The following is a 15,198-nucleotide window of genomic DNA, read 5'->3' as shown; positions in this document are numbered from 1 at the left end:
TTATAAGAAATTTTAAAATTCTTTTGAAAGCCTCGAGGCTGGGAAGAGAAGCCAAAGATTCACCCCCAGACCGTGTCTGTAATACCTGTACGAGTCCAGTGAACTTCTCTCTTGTCCAGGTCTTAAAATATCTTCAGGTTCCTGGGCCTGTCGGAAAGTGACATTTTTTACTTACCATAAGGTCAGGAACCTTGTAAGGGACAAGTACCAGTCCAGCGTTCCCAAGGGTTGACTCTATAAAGTCTATTCTAAGTTCTCAAAGCAGTACGGACATATCTGAAAGTATGTCATTCTAGTCAAAGCCTTGGTGATACAACCAGTGTCTCTGATTGTGTCTTGTTACAGAAGAGAATAGAGAGGTCTAGGGCTCTCGTTTCATTTTTGTGCATATAGATATTCCCAGCACCATTTATTGAAGAGACTGTTCCTTCCCCACTATTATTTGTGCCTTTGTCAAAAATAAGTTGGCTGTAAGCACTTGGATTTATTTCCAGGTTCTCCATTTTGCTCCATTGGTCTATGTGTCTGTTTTTATGCCAGTGTCATGCTGATCTTTGTTGTTGTTCTTGTTGTTCTATTTTGTTTTGTTTTGTGTTTTAGAGACAGGGTCAAACTCTGTTGCCCAGGCTGGAGTGCAGTGACATGATCACAGCCCACTGTAACCTCCAACTCCTGGGCTCAAGCGATCCTTGCACCTCAACCTCCTGAGTAGCTGGGACTACAAGTGTCCACCATTGTACCTGGCTAATTTTTAAATTTTTTTGTAGAGTCGGGGTCTCACTCTGTCACCCAGGCTGGAGTGCAGTGGTGTGATCATAGCTCGTTGCAGCCTCCACCTCCTCAGCTCCAGAAATACTCCTGCCTCGTCCTCCTGAGTAGCTGGGACTAGAGGCACGTGCTACCATGCCATGCCTGGCTAATTTATATATATACTTTTTTTTTTTTAGAGACGGGGTCTCACTGTGTTGCCCAGGCTGGTCTTAAACTCCTGGCCTCAAGCAATCCTCCTGCCTCAGCCTCTGAAAGTGCTGAGACTACAGGCATAAGCCACCAAGCCTGGCCTCGTGCTGTTTTTGTTACTATAGCTTTGTAGTATATTTTGAAGTCCAGTAGTGTGATACCTTTATTTCATTCTAACATTTCAACCAACTGCCAGATACGGTAGCACAAACCTCACTAGTTTATAAAGAACATGCAGAATATCCAGATGGTTAATGCTTTTTACCCAAAAAGCAAAGACTTCATTTGCCAGTTTCCAAATAATTCCTTTTCCTCCTTTTCCTTTTTCAAAGTAGGCCCCCTAAATTGCATTTCCAAAAGGTTGTCGGTTCAGCAAGGCAAGGTAGAAAATTTACATTTCAAAGGCTGGGAGCTTAGACCTCAGGCCTAAATACCATGTTGGCAAAGAAAGGAAGGTGTATAAAGGCCTAGTTGAAACAAGACGCCAGGAAATGGCCTCACACAAAGGTCATGTAAATCGTCTCCTTTGTAAGAGTTTCTAACGATAGTCCTTGCTCTGTGGTGCAGAGAGGTTGTCACCCTTACGAATAGGCCTTTTCTTTATAAATGTAAATTTCTCTTACAAAAGGGTTTCAAAGTAACTGGCTGAAAATGGTCCTTATGCTAGAAAGGCACATTTTGGAGACTAATTCAGCCAGCCAGGTGGCTTCCCAACCCAGCTTGTATTTTTTAACTAGGTTACTGAGTGCGGGAAGCATTTTCTATGTCCGGACTCAGCATGGGTAGACCAGAAAGTTTGACAAGTGTCAATAGTATTTCTAATCTTGCCTTATGGTCAGAGACTGGTTCATCTTTCCTCTGTTTACAAGATTGAGTAACAGGCCAGTTAGGGCTTTGTGACCTTCTTTTCCCTGAGAGCTTGTCTCAAGCAGCTTGTCTTAACCAGGCCTGTACCTATACCCTTCTTTCTCTCTTTGCAAATGATGGCATTTAGACACGATGTCTAAACTCTGTGCCTTTGGATGTAAAGATTTGGTTTTATGGAGTTTCTTTAGGAAATATTTTGGGGATGGATTCTAAGACATCCTGTGTTCTTTTCCCAACTTGGTCCACCCCTGAAAGACTGGGTGGTTGGGTCTCTGGTATCTTTCTCAGGCACCTCCCATTTGGCTCTAGCTGTCCAATTACAGGTTTCCCAGCGCCCCGTTATCATGTGAACAAACTGGTAAAGATCGAGAGTCCTGGATCGCAGTGAGAATTTTTTATGTCTTTGCAAATTTCTGGTAGTTTTCACTGTTGCTCTGAACTCAAGATTCTGAATGAGGCATAACGGTGGTTAAGGAAGCAGACCCGGTTGCCCTGAGGGCCTACCTTTATAAAGCCTTTGTGTAGCTTTCTCTTTGTCTGTGGAGGAGGGAACTGGGCTAAATAAAGGTCGGTAGATCCAGAGTCGGCAGGGGAGGATGGACAGAGAAACAGGAAAGGGGGCAGAGTTAAGTCAGTCAACCTACAATTTTTTCTCGTTAATTAGCTGCTTAAGCTTTTCATTTGCCTTTTGTAAGGACTCTTTTAGAGAGGCAATCTTTTGTTCATTTAGCCTTTTAGAAGCCTCTGCATGCCAATCAAAACTATACCCCACTGCTTCTGAGGTGTTTTGGATCTTTTCTTTCCTAACGTGCCTTGCGAGTGAGTAATTTTATCTAGGTTAAAATTTCCTCACTTTGGCCATGGTACCTCCCCTTTGGTAGGTTTACCGGTTTCTCTAGGAAAGCACAGATTCTGAGTCCCTAGCTCTTACACATGAAATCAGCTGGAGTTCCAGATGGAGGACCAGACTCCTTGGATCCAGCAGAAGCCATGATTCCCTGTCTTCTTGTCATCTCACCTACCAGAGGCCTCGGCTGGACCCAGTCCAGTTTCCACTGTGACTTCTGGACCCAGTTCAGACCAAACATGTTCAAATAAACTTGGAGAACTCGACAGAAGTTGTGGAGCTTGTATCTAAGCAGGACCTGCCAGCGGTGACCTCCAAATGCACAACAAAGGGCAGTGAGCACAACGGGCTGAGTGAGGCAGACTCACTGTGCACTGGTTACCGACTTATTCTAATCCATGAGACAGAACACCCTCGTAAGCAACAAGTGACATGCAGCGGGCCAACCACTTACAGACAGGTGGCAAGGGGCAACAGAAGCCCAGGGCTCACTGTACGCCAATCCCCCAAGGCTCAGAAAGCTGCCCGGGGCAGATGGAGTCTTGACTGTGTGTGCCGCACTCACACCGCAGATGAGAGACCCCAAAAGACAGCCCACCCGGGGTTAAACACGTCAGGGTTACATGGATCACCAGGCTAAAGCGCAGAAGAACATCCTGTTTCTAGGGGAGGGTGGAACATAGTCTGGGCTGTTTCAGCCAGTCCCTCCCTACCTCAGAATGTTGCACTGCCAGGATATTCTACAGTTATTCTTGAGAACTACAAGTGAGAAGTGGGGAGAACTGGGTCAGTCCAAGGCTACCTAGAAAACTGTCCTGCACAGAGGGGCACCTATACCTGTTTTCTTCTTGCTCCAGGGGTCATCACTGGGGGGACGGGGGAGGTTTCCTTCAGATCCCATTCCTGAGACCAGAACTGCTAAAAGAAAAACTTTAGACAAATTCAACAGTTTATTTGAGCAAAAAGCAATTCATGAATCAGGCAGCACTCAGAACTGGAAGAGGTTCGGAGAGCTCTACTCTGCAACGTGAGCAGCGAGCTTTCATACCGAACACGGAAGCAGAGCGGAGAAATCCCTTGAGTAGCTGCAGCTAGGCGTTTGCCTTACTTGGGTATGACCCAGTGGAAAGGCCCCAGTTAGAGGTTAGTTGGCGGTTTCTGATTAAGCTAAGTTTCACGTCACTTTTTAAATTGAATTAAGTGTCGGTTTGCTTGCGTGGGATCTGCAGTTACAGAGACAACCTCAGGCTAATGGCCTTCTTATTTGTTTTACACCCTACTCCTCGAACTCAAGGCAAAGCCCGAAGGGGCCCAACACCCCAGGAGACCAGCACACGCCTGGGGGCAACCATGACAGCACATCCTCCTCAGCAGCAGCAGGTGAGGCAGAGGCAGACGGGAAGGTGCCGGCCCACTCGCCGTGCGGGTATTAACCAGCAGGTGCCCCACCGCATGCCCGGTGTTCTTCCAGGCACGGAGGATGCTAAGGGGAACCGAACAAAGTCCCAGCTCTCCTAAAGCCAATTCCAGCGGGACACCGAACACCTGACGTGTCAGCAAAGTGGCGGTGAACGCCACAAGACAAATCGGCAGGGCCGGGGGGCCGGCAAGTGAGGGGAACTCACAACGCGGACAGACAAGGCCGCGCTGGGGGAGGGACGACCGAGTTAACCCGGGTGGGGGGCTGCCCAGTGAAGACAGAGTGCGACCCGGTCCGGGGAAACCTGAATGAAGCCCATTTTTTGGGAACCGCTGCTGCTTAATTTTCAAGAACCGGTCAACACTCATAAGCTTCATCTCGTTTCAACATTGCTGCTAAAAAGACATCGCTATTTTACAGAGAAGGGATCTGACGCCCAGAAGGGGGGACGTCTGCCCGCCCTAGAGTTTTCCAGTCGCGGGCACGAGTTGGGGGAGCCAGTCCCCAAGTCTGAACTTCTGCACTCCAGCCCCTCCGAGCTGAAAGGACCCGAAAGAGCCCAGTGGAACCGCAGGCGGGAAAACCGCAGCCGGAGGAAGCACACCGGGCACCATCACGCCGCGCCCGGGCGACCTGCCTCCGAGACCGGGGTCTGCCCGCACCCCCGCCCGCTTCCCCCGACCCGGGTCCCCGGGCCCTAAAATCCCGTCACCCGCGCGGGCCTCCCGGCTTCCAAGCCTGACAGCTGCCTCGGAAACCTTCCGAGGTGGGCGGGCCCACGGTCACGACCCCGTTGCGACCGAGAAGGAAACGGCGTAAAGAAAGGAGTGCACCGCCCCGGGCAGAGCACGACCGGCGCGGCCCCGCCACTGGAACGCGGCGCCCGCGGCGGGCCCGAGGCGGTCCACACCCGCGGGGACGAGCCCGGCCTCCCTGCGCCGCCGTCCCCCTCCCCGACCGGCCGCGGCGAAGCCGGCGCGCGATCCTCACGCCGCGCTTTCGTCACGTTCTTGATGGCCGCCCCAGAAAATAAAAGTTAAAAATGCGCTCTCCCCTTCACGAAGCAGCTCCGATCGTGGAGACGCATCTGAATGCGAGCCCTGAAGTCGGCATGTTTTCCAGAGGCTCAAACGGCTCCAAGCTGTGGCGAATCTGCCGCTGCAATCGCCGGAAGTGCGGGCCCTCCTGCCGGAAGTTGCGCTTCCTCCATTTTGTGGCCCGCTATGGCGGCGGTGTTGAGGTCGGGGCCGGGAAGCGACGCCTTTGACTGAAGGGGTAGGCCAGGCGGAGGCATCCGGGACGTCGCGCGGCGCAGAAGAGGACCGGCCTGGACGCCGGGGACGCTGTCATGTACGGCGCTGGCGGAGGCCGCGCCAAACCCGAGAGGAAAAGCGGCGCGAAGGAGGAGGCCGGGCCCGGCGGCGCCGGCGGTGGGGGGAGCCGAGTGGAGCTGCTGGTGTTCGGCTATGCCTGCAAACTGTTCCGGGACGACGAGCGGGCCCTGGCCCAGGAACAGGGACAGCACCTCATCCCCTGGATGGGGGACCACAAGATCCTCATCGACAGGTCGGTTCCGCCCCCCACCCGTCGATCCTCCCCTTCCCTCACCCGCTTGATTTCGTCTGATGTTGACTTGATGGCCAGGACCGAAAAGGGGTGTTCTGGAGCCAGCGGGGATCTGGGGGCACCCCCTCCCCGGTCCCCACCTCCTCCCGGTGTTCTTGGGGTTGGGGGACGGTGAAAGCTGCCCTAAGGCACTGGCCGGAATTGCGTGCCGCGTCTGTCGCCGGAGGGATCGTCTCTGCTCCCGCAGCCCCCTCGACCCCTCGCCCCCGTCGCCGGGCTGCAGTTGGCGATGCCGCGCGGTGGAAGCTGCGGGTGCCCGGGGCCTGCCGCCCGGCGCCGCCGTGGGGTCGTGCGCTCCCGCTGCGCGGGGCGCTGGGAGGCAGCCCGGGAAGCGCGCTTTTATTCTTCTGCAACGCCGCACGCTCAGGCCGTGGTTAGAAGCCTCTTTGGGACCCTGTGAGTTAGCCTGAACCTTTCGTGCCCCAGCGCCCTCAGTGGAGCGCCTGTGCTTGGCCCCTCCCCGGTGATAACTCGACGAGTCTGACAGGTCGAGGTAGCGGGTTAAGTTGCCCATCAGTTGGAGGTCGGTTGACTTCGTGCGGACCCCGGCCCTGCTCTTAGAGGTAGTGTTCTTAGGGCCGGTTCCACTGTGTCTTAAAACTGCAGGGCGGAGCCGGGACGCACAAGTGTTGTTTCTTTTCAGATAAAACCTGCTTTAGGTGCTCACCCTGGAAGATGTTTAGCGACTGTGGGCAGAGGGGGCCTGGGATCAGGGATTTCTAAAGGTGTTTGATTTGAAAAGGATGACATTACATGATGTAGGTTGTTTGCTCCCCCCCCCTCCCATTTTTTCATTTTTCCTTTCCTTCCCCTCCTACCTGCATTTTGGGGGTGGGGTGGGTTTTTTGTTTTGTTTTTTGCCAGTTTGGCAACACTACTTCTGGGGCCCGGACTGCAAAGCTAACCGTGACCAGCCATTAAACTGTGGAATAGTGTCTCCAAGTGAAGGAAGCCCATCGATTGAGAGACCGTTAAAACTGGATTCCGCAAAGCCCTGGAACATGACTGTAGGGATGACCTCTGAGCTGGCCAGAATGGACACATTAACGACCAAATAGGCCTTTCTCCATCCCTGACGTTTCCGTTTGGAATTAGATCTAGAAAACAAGGCGCCGTGCAGGGAGGGTTGCCAGGTCAGATCAGGTCTGGATCTGATGGCTCTGTGCTTCGCTCTAACGTGCTGTGCCTTTAAGCCATGGTTTATATCGAATGTCACCCGAGTTATCAGGCTTGGTTTTCCAAAGTGTTGCTTGTGATATTTATTATTAAAGTTTGGTAAGCACTGAAGTCTGAGCTCTTTTTGCAGTTTTCCATATCATTCTGTACATGATTTGAGTTAGGTCTTCCAAAACCGGTGGGGAGCAAACGCTACACATGTACATGTGTAATATTTTAAAATAATCTACATTTGTAAGTTAAGGAGGTTTACGTCAAAGTAAAATTAATTTTGAAATTCCATAAAATGCAATAACTTGGCTACCCTGGAATTTTTGGCCTTTTCCCTGTTTCTTTTTTTTTAACATTAACGTTTTTGGTCCCCATTACAAAAGTCAGCATTAGAAAATTAGGCAGACTTTTGTTTGTCTCTCTCCATTTGCTTTCGAAACCCTGAATCTGAGTGTTTTAAGTAAAATTCACTGACTCGCTTATTATCCGACAGTTACACGTTCACGGCATCTTCATTGAATCTTTTATGTCAAAAGCATAGCAGAAAGTGCTCACGTTCTTAATTTGGCTAAAGTACCTATTGGTCCATGCAAGAGAAACGAGGATGTGTCTTCGTGTATGTTATTTCCTGGAGGTATAAAGTTCAGAAGGAAATACTGATCCTGCACCTTCTAATAGTTTTGCTCTGTTTCCAGTGAACCTCCTTAAACTGCATGTATATGTCACTGTTCCTATGTATGTGTGTCTCTCTATCACATAACCCAGCACTTATTTCCTCAGCCAAGTGGCTAGGGGGCGAGCCTAGCCAAGATTTTACCTCCCATCGACGCAAGTTTCTTTGGTGAAGATCTCTCCTGAGAGTTCGGGACTAGCAGAAAGAAGCGAGGAAATTTCGACCGTTTGGTTCTTACGGATAGGTATTTATGTATTCGGTTTGTGTGAATGTAAGCTATGATATTTGACTTCTCAGAAAAAAGATTTTTTTTTTTTTTGCAAGTGGCACTGAATGGTTGACCAAACCATAATGGTAAGAACTGCCAGTGAAATGGATAACATTTATGCTAATAAAGGATTGTTTGCCTTTAATTATAAAAGTTTTATCATACCGTAGAAAGAAATTTTGACTTTGTTAAGATAATTTGAGTTTAAAAGTAGGTGAGATATGACTAGCAAAATTAAATATAAATCTCAGAAGAGTTTTTATGTTTGTTTTAGTATTTTTATTTCTTTATTTTAATTGGTAAGTATAAATATATAAAATATCACACACACACGCCAATCTGGACGTTAATTTCTCTTTATTGACCAGCTTGTTCACATTACAGATACGATGGACGTGGTCACCTGCATGACCTTTCTGAGTACGATGCTGAGTATTCCACATGGAACAGAGACTACCAGCTGTCTGAAGAGGAGGCACGAGTAGATGCCCTGTGTGATGAAGAGAGGTATTTAGCCTTGCATACGGACTTGCTTGAGGAGGAGGCAAGGCAAGGTACTGCTCAAGAAAAACTTACTTAAGCAACAAACTTTTTAAAAAATTTTAAGTATTAAAAATTTACTCCCATTCATTTTTTTATACTCACTCTTTCTGATATTATCTTGACAGTACCCAGTGGATTGGAAAAACAGGAGTCTTTGCGTTCTGAGAGGACCTCAGGATAGTTTATATATAGAGCCACAAAGAATTTTCCCAGCTTTTGAGGGCAGACTGGGATTTGAAAAAAAAAAAAACAAAAACCAAACTCTTTAACTGTTCTTCTTTAACAGTATCGTATAAATTAAAATTGATGTTCTTGTCTTTGCCATAACAATCTTTAATACAGTTCTTAATCCCAAAATTTTCTCAGCAGGAAGAAATATTCCACAAAAGATGTGTATTCAGCTGTCTGTGGGTAAACATGTACTGGCAAAAGTACATATTGATAGATACAAAGTGTGAACTTTTGAAAACATTTTCACCTCAAAAGGAGGTTGTAAAACGTACATTGTATGCTTTACTGATAGCTACAACTTTAGAAATATGTAAAGTTTTTCTCGGTAAATTTCCATTTTTGTTAATAAAATTCTCATTTTTATTCAAGAGGAAGAATACAAGCGGTTGAGTGAAGCCCTGGCAGAGGATGGGAGCTACAATGCCGTGGGGTTCACTTACGGTAGTGACTATTACGACCCATCAGAGCCAACGGAGGAGGAGGAGCCTTCCAAACAGCGCGGTGAGCCGGGAGAGTGGCCTGGGGTGGTGCTCCCGGGCCCCGTATTGCAGGTAGCTTGGTCAAGTCCTCAGAACACATTTATGGACGCTAATTATGACACCACTGTGACACATACCAAAAACGTTAGTGATATTCCTTCTTTTGGTAAAAAAAACAACAAAAACGGAGCTAAAAGCTAGGAAATGAGTTGTTAACGGAGGTGGAAAGTGAGTTCAGACTGTCATTATCTACATTGGATCAAATTTCCTTTTCATTTATTTCTCTTTGAGTCAGTTAACAGAAAATTACTCATTCTGGATTCTTTGTTTCTAGATTAATAACACATATGTTAATATCCTCAGTGATTCATTCCTGGAGCATTGAAAGAATAGGCGTTAACTAGGATAAGTTATTGTCACCTCACCTCATACTGACCTGCTTCCGCGTGTCCCCTACACGACTGAAATGGTGGCACACACCAGCGGGAGGACACCTGCGGGGTTAGTTACTGCTAAGCAGAGGCTTCCTGGTAGTCTTAGTAGGATCCAGGGTATATATACTTATAATATTTTAAATTAAAGATTTTAAATGTATGCTTTTCTGGCTTAAATCTAGCACCTTTGAATATAAAACATAGTGTTACTTAAAAATGTGGCCTAATGTACAGAAAAAAATGTCCTTAGTCACTTCAGTAAGCCTCGAATACCAGCATCACAGCACTGAATTACAGCCAGTCATTAATTATCAGTAATGATAATGTGAACCGGAAGCACTAAAGATGGGTAACTTATATTCAGGATAGTCTGTTTAAAGAGGAGAGTTTTTTTTTTTTTTTGGAGACAGAGTCTCACTCTGTTGCCCTGGCTAGAGTGCAGTGGTGTCATTGCAGTTCACTGTAACCTCAAACTCCTGGACTCAAGTGATCCTCCTGCCTCAGCCTCCCCAGTAGCTGGGCCTGGCTAATTTTTTCTGTTTTTACTAGAAACGGGATTTTGCTCTTGCTCAGGCTGGTCTTCAATTCAGATCCTCCCACGTCAGCCTCCCAGAGTGCTGGGATTACAGGCATGAGCCACCGCACCCGGCCAAGAAGGAGAACTTTAACTTTAGAAATCTATTCAAATATTTAGAACAATAAAGTGAAATTACGTCCTGGGGAAATTTAATTTTACAGCTAACTTAATCTGTTATTTGGGACTTAATTAATTTCTTAAGTAACAATCTTTTAACAAGTATGAGGTAATTACATCAGTTTAATATTAAAACAAAATGGTGTCTGCCCTTCCACTCTGGAACTATACTAGGGTTCTCCCCATCCCTGTTCCCTGAGGGCTGTGATCTTGGGTGAACAATAGGATGTAGGGACAAACACATACATATGGCTTTTCCTTTTCTTTCTTTCCCTTTTTTTTTTTTTTAAAGAGACAAGGTCTTGCTTTGTCACCCAGACTAGACTACAGTGGCCCAGTCATAGTTTACTGTAACTTCAAACTCCTAGGCTCAAGCGATCCTCCCGCCTTGGCCTCCCAAATTGCTAGGATTACCAGCGTGAGCCACTATGCCTGGCTAGACTTCCCATTTTGACCTTCCTTTAATCTTGCTCATTACTTTGTGGGCACAGAATTACTGTCGCACAGCTCTATTTGATGAGCTTTTAAAGAGACATTCAAGTGTAATTTTAACTGTGTTGAGTTAAAGGCTAATCAAGGTATTTAACATTGTTTGCATTGACTTTTGAACTCCACGTTAAGATGGAACTGTTCATGCAGGCCCTAGTAGTAAACACCCCTTCATTTATCCAGAATAAGTTACCCTTTTGGAGTTCCAGATAGTTCAGATTTTGTTGTCTCATCTCTGAACCACATACATCATTTCGGCTTTAAATTTGTTGTGTTTTGTATCAGAAGTAAGGGATACATACTATCACCATTGCACAAAGGAAGAGTTGAAATACAGTCAGCTCTTTGTATCCATGGGTTCCACATCTGTGGATTCAACCACAGATCTGAAATATTCAGAAGAAAATAACAATGTAGCAATGAAAGATACTGCAAATTTTTTAAAATTCAAGATAATTATTTACACACATATACATTGTATTAAGTATTATGAGTAATCTAAAGATGATTTAAAATATACAGGAAGATGTGTGTAGGTTAAAGGACTTGAGCATCCGAGGATTTTGATATCTGTAGGGATCCTGGAGCCAGTCCCCTTAGGATACGGAAGGATGACTATGTAAAGTCCACCTGTCTTTTTCAAGATCGTAGCAACAAATCTTCAGAAAAATCCATTATTAATTTCCCTAACATGCTAGGTTAGGGATCAGCCAGCCATGACCACAGGCCTGACGGACGGGTTTTTGTAAATAAAGCTTTATTGGAACACAGCCGTGCTCATTGGTTTTACATGTCATCTGTTGCAGCTTTTCAGTTCAGCAACAGAGTTGAGATGACACAGAGACCAGGTGGCCCACAGAGCTGAAGATACTTAGAATCTGGCATTTCATAGAAAGAGTTTTTCAGCTGCTGTTCTAGATAGTAGACCATTGTTTCAGCATAATTATTGGACTAAACGATATTAACTTTGTTATAATTATTGAGTTTTGAGGGCTTCAGCATGACTTAGTTTATATCCCAAGTGTTAGTATGCTTTCTCATTGACATACAGTTCTCTTTAGCCTTGTATGCTGATTACTTTTTTAATGGAAATTGGGCCCATGTGAAACTTAGGGCTTGACATTTTATGTTTAACTTGCATTATTACTGTAAATAAAACACGGTACACAACAGTTTAATAGAGTTCAGTTTGGTACCCAGGACAAATAGCAGCCAAACAGCCAAGTTTAGTGTCATGTTTCTTTTTTTTTTTTGGAGACAGGGTCTTGCTTTGTTGCCTGGGCACGAGGGCTGGCGCTGCGGTGTTGTACTCGCAGCTCACCGCAGCCTCGCGCTCCTGGGCCGATGGTCCTCCTGCCTCAGCCTACCTGAATGCTGGATCACAGGCGGGAGCCGCCGCACCCGGCTAGTGTCACATTCTTTTCAAATGAAAACAAAATAAACTTTTTTGCCCGAGCCATCAACATATCTAAACACTACTTGATTTCCAAAATTTCTGTATTCTGGCATTTGGCATTTTTTAGTATTTTAAAGTCTCGAGATGTTGGCCAAAGTGTTTCGGTGGTGTCTCTACTCTGGGAACCCTGCCCCTCCTCTCTTCTTTTCACATCCTGCTGTTTCCAGCCTAGCGTCTATCTGGATTTTTGTAATTTTTTATCGTCACTGTATATCCATTTTTTTGACAAGAAAAGGTTGTTATTTGAATATATTTAAATCTGAGTTTGTATTGCAATGGTTGGTTTTTTATTTTGTGCTGCCAAAGCCATCTGCCTGTAGATAAAGGCCTGTGTGGACAAACAGATCTCTTCAGCCTGCGTATCCCAAACAGCTCTCTCAGTTAGGATGCCTTTGTGTTTGTGAACAACTCAACACTGAGGAAAGGCTATTTGAATAGACAAAGTTTTTGACCACTTTTTTCATTTTAAGAAAATATAGTAAAAGTTGTATTTTTAAACACACGCCCCTCAGCTCATTCCCAAAGAGATTTTGAGATAGCCAAGTTGTGACTTGGCATTTTGCCAGTAGAAATCTCTGCAGACCCGTGCTTCTGGTATCTCCTAATTCCACTGTGTCCTTTGGTTGCTGGAGCTGAACAGTAGGGTTGCCAATTACAGGGAGTTTTGGGGCAGGAGTAATTCTCTGTCCTCCCACTCACTTCAGGTTCTTAGATAGGAGGGAACATGGGATCAGAAGCAAGTGCGACCGTGTTAAATACTCTAACGTATTAGGGATGTATAATCAGCTTGTATCTGATCAGACTAGAATACCCAAGTTTTTATGTACAGTGAAACATGCTTAAAATTCCCCCTTGGTTTCACAGAATTAGGTTTAATAGGAGGTCTTTGCGAATTGTTGATCTCTTCAAGAGGCTTCACTGTATATAATAGAAACATTTATTTTGATGAAGATTTAATGTTTGTTTCTCTGATGTCATCTTTTTTGAAATAAAAAGCTAAGTAGATTTTGCAATCTCCAAAAACGTTAGCGTATTAAAGTTTTCTACTATATTTTTACACATTTCACTAAATCTTTTTAAATGAGTGATCATTTGCATTATTGAGATGTATTTAGGTACTTTAGAATTCAGAAAGTAATAATGTGTAGTACCTTGTCTAGCACATAAGAGACAAATTATTTGTTAAGTGAACTATTAATGAATAAATGGGAACGGAAAAATACGTCCGAGCATTGTGGAAGAGAGGGCTTGTGCTTGGGTGGGGGAGCCTTGGCGGTTATGCCCAGTGTTCCACAATTTGTGATGGAATCCGTTATCTAGGAGTTGATTACCTTGTGTGATGTCAACCAAACGCAGATGGAAATTCCAGTATTCTAGGGATGCGAGACCCCCGTACGTCGAGTGCCAGCTTTTCCTGTATGCTGGTTTTGGGCCGACTGCGGGATTTGAGCTTGTTCAGATTTGGTCGTCCGTGGGGGTCCTGGTACCAATCCCGCATGGGTACCGCAGGACAGCTGTACGGTCTGACCCTGTAAACACACTCCTCCTGCCGTACCACCCACCTGTGTGGAATCTCGTGCAGCGAGTTTCATTACGTGTGGTGGAATGGAAGAGAAAGCTGGAAGTTGTTTCCAGAAGTAGTGACAGAAAGAGAAAGACCCAGGGGACGCCAGTCACTGCCCTTCCCCCATTGCTGCCTGCAGTTGTTCCACTGCCTTCCTTCCTGGTCATGGTTCTGAAGTTTTTTATTTTCTTTTTATACAGAAAAAAATGAGGCTGAAAATTTAGAGGAAAACGAAGAACCCTTCATTGCCCCTTTGGGATTGAACGTCCCGTCTGACGTGGAGCTGGTATGTGTACTGTTGACAAGCACTGGTCGTTGTCACCGTCTTCAATTCTAAGTACGGCTTGCATGAGAGCAGTCACGATAACCGCAGCTACTTTTTAGGCATGCAGTGCTTTGAAGCGATTTGTGAGTTAATGGAGAAAAGGATCACACCCACTCATTTTCCTCTGAAAGAAAAGGGAAGAATTATAGCAAAAGAACTAGACCGAGCGGGACCTGAGTTGGATCTGTTTCAGAGATCGTGTAGTTGCGTCCCCAGATTTTACCAGCGTGGAAAACTAAGAACTAGTGGTCAGCGGGCTGTTGACCACACACAGGCATAGAAACAGTCTCGCTCAAGGCAACATTGCTTTCAGTAAAGTCGCTTTGTTCTGGCTTTTTTAAGTGTGGTGCTTGTGGGCGCTTCACCTCACCTCTTCCCCTCACGTGTTCCGGGCAGTTTTCTGTGTCGAGCTTCGGTCCCTGTGACACCTTCGGGCTGCCCTTTCACTGATGGGGAACGCCGAGCTGGAACTCCCTTCACCTGAGCGCTTTGCCACTGTCTGTTCCACGTTGATCTCGCCACTGTTTTAGTGACATTGTGTTAAATTAAGGTTCAGTTATAACAGATGATATAGCCAAAACCGAGATTTTTCTTTCTTTTCTGAAGGTTCATTGGGGGATTTCTACATTCTGGTCACTATGCCATGCTGCTTTCTATGTATTATCTCATTTAATGCCAACAACCCTGAGAGTGACTACTGTTACTGTCCCCCTTGTGTAGATGGTAAAACCGAGTCTTAGGAGAGTCAAGAGTTTGGCTAATACGTGGCATGCAGGAACTCAAACCATGGCCTTAATTATTATGCCATCTTGAGTCACCATGTTTTATGGGATTTTTATATGTTTATTAGGGATGTTTAAAATATTTTTGTGGCTGGGCATGGTGACTCCTGCCTATAATCCCAGGACTTTGGGAGGCTGAGGTGGGAGGATCGCTTGAGGCCAGAGGTCGAGACCGGCTTGGGTAACATAGTGAGACTCTGTCTCCATAGAAATAAGAAAAATTATCTGGGCATTGTGGCACGTGCCTGTAGTCCCAGCTACTTGGAAGGCCGAGGTGGGAGGATTGTTTGAGCCCAGGAGTTCTAGGCTGCAGTGAGCTATGATCACACCACTGTACTCTAGCCTGGGCAACAGAGTGAGATATATATATATA

General features: G+C 46.0%; 1 protein-coding gene across 4 annotated transcripts in view; it reads left to right on the top strand.

The window, feature by feature from the left end:
- The first annotated feature begins 5,311 nt into the window (after positions 1–5,311).
- Positions 5,312–15,198, top strand: part of SFSWAP (splicing factor, suppressor of white-apricot family) — a 58,877-nt gene continuing 48,990 nt past the window's right edge. For 3 of the 4 annotated variants that reach the window (XM_012657271.1, XM_012657270.1, XM_012657273.1), the window contains exons 1-4: positions 5,312–5,660; positions 8,213–8,382; positions 8,972–9,103; positions 13,919–14,004. In XM_012657271.1, coding sequence (XP_012512725.1) covers positions 5,443–5,660; positions 8,213–8,382; positions 8,972–9,103; positions 13,919–14,004 — 606 coding nt within the window. In that variant the 5' untranslated portion in view covers positions 5,312–5,442. The remainder of the gene's footprint in view (positions 5,661–8,212; positions 8,383–8,971; positions 9,104–13,918; positions 14,005–15,198) is intronic. The other variant, XM_012657272.1, reaches the window with a different exon arrangement.

Source organism: Propithecus coquereli, unplaced genomic scaffold, assembly GCF_000956105.1.
Source record: "Propithecus coquereli isolate 6110/MARCELLA unplaced genomic scaffold, Pcoq_1.0 Scaffold535, whole genome shotgun sequence".
Taxonomy (NCBI): Eukaryota; Metazoa; Chordata; class Mammalia; order Primates; family Indriidae; genus Propithecus; species Propithecus coquereli.
Note: the sequence above shows the minus strand (reverse complement) of the source record. Positions and strands in the feature narration are given on the sequence as shown.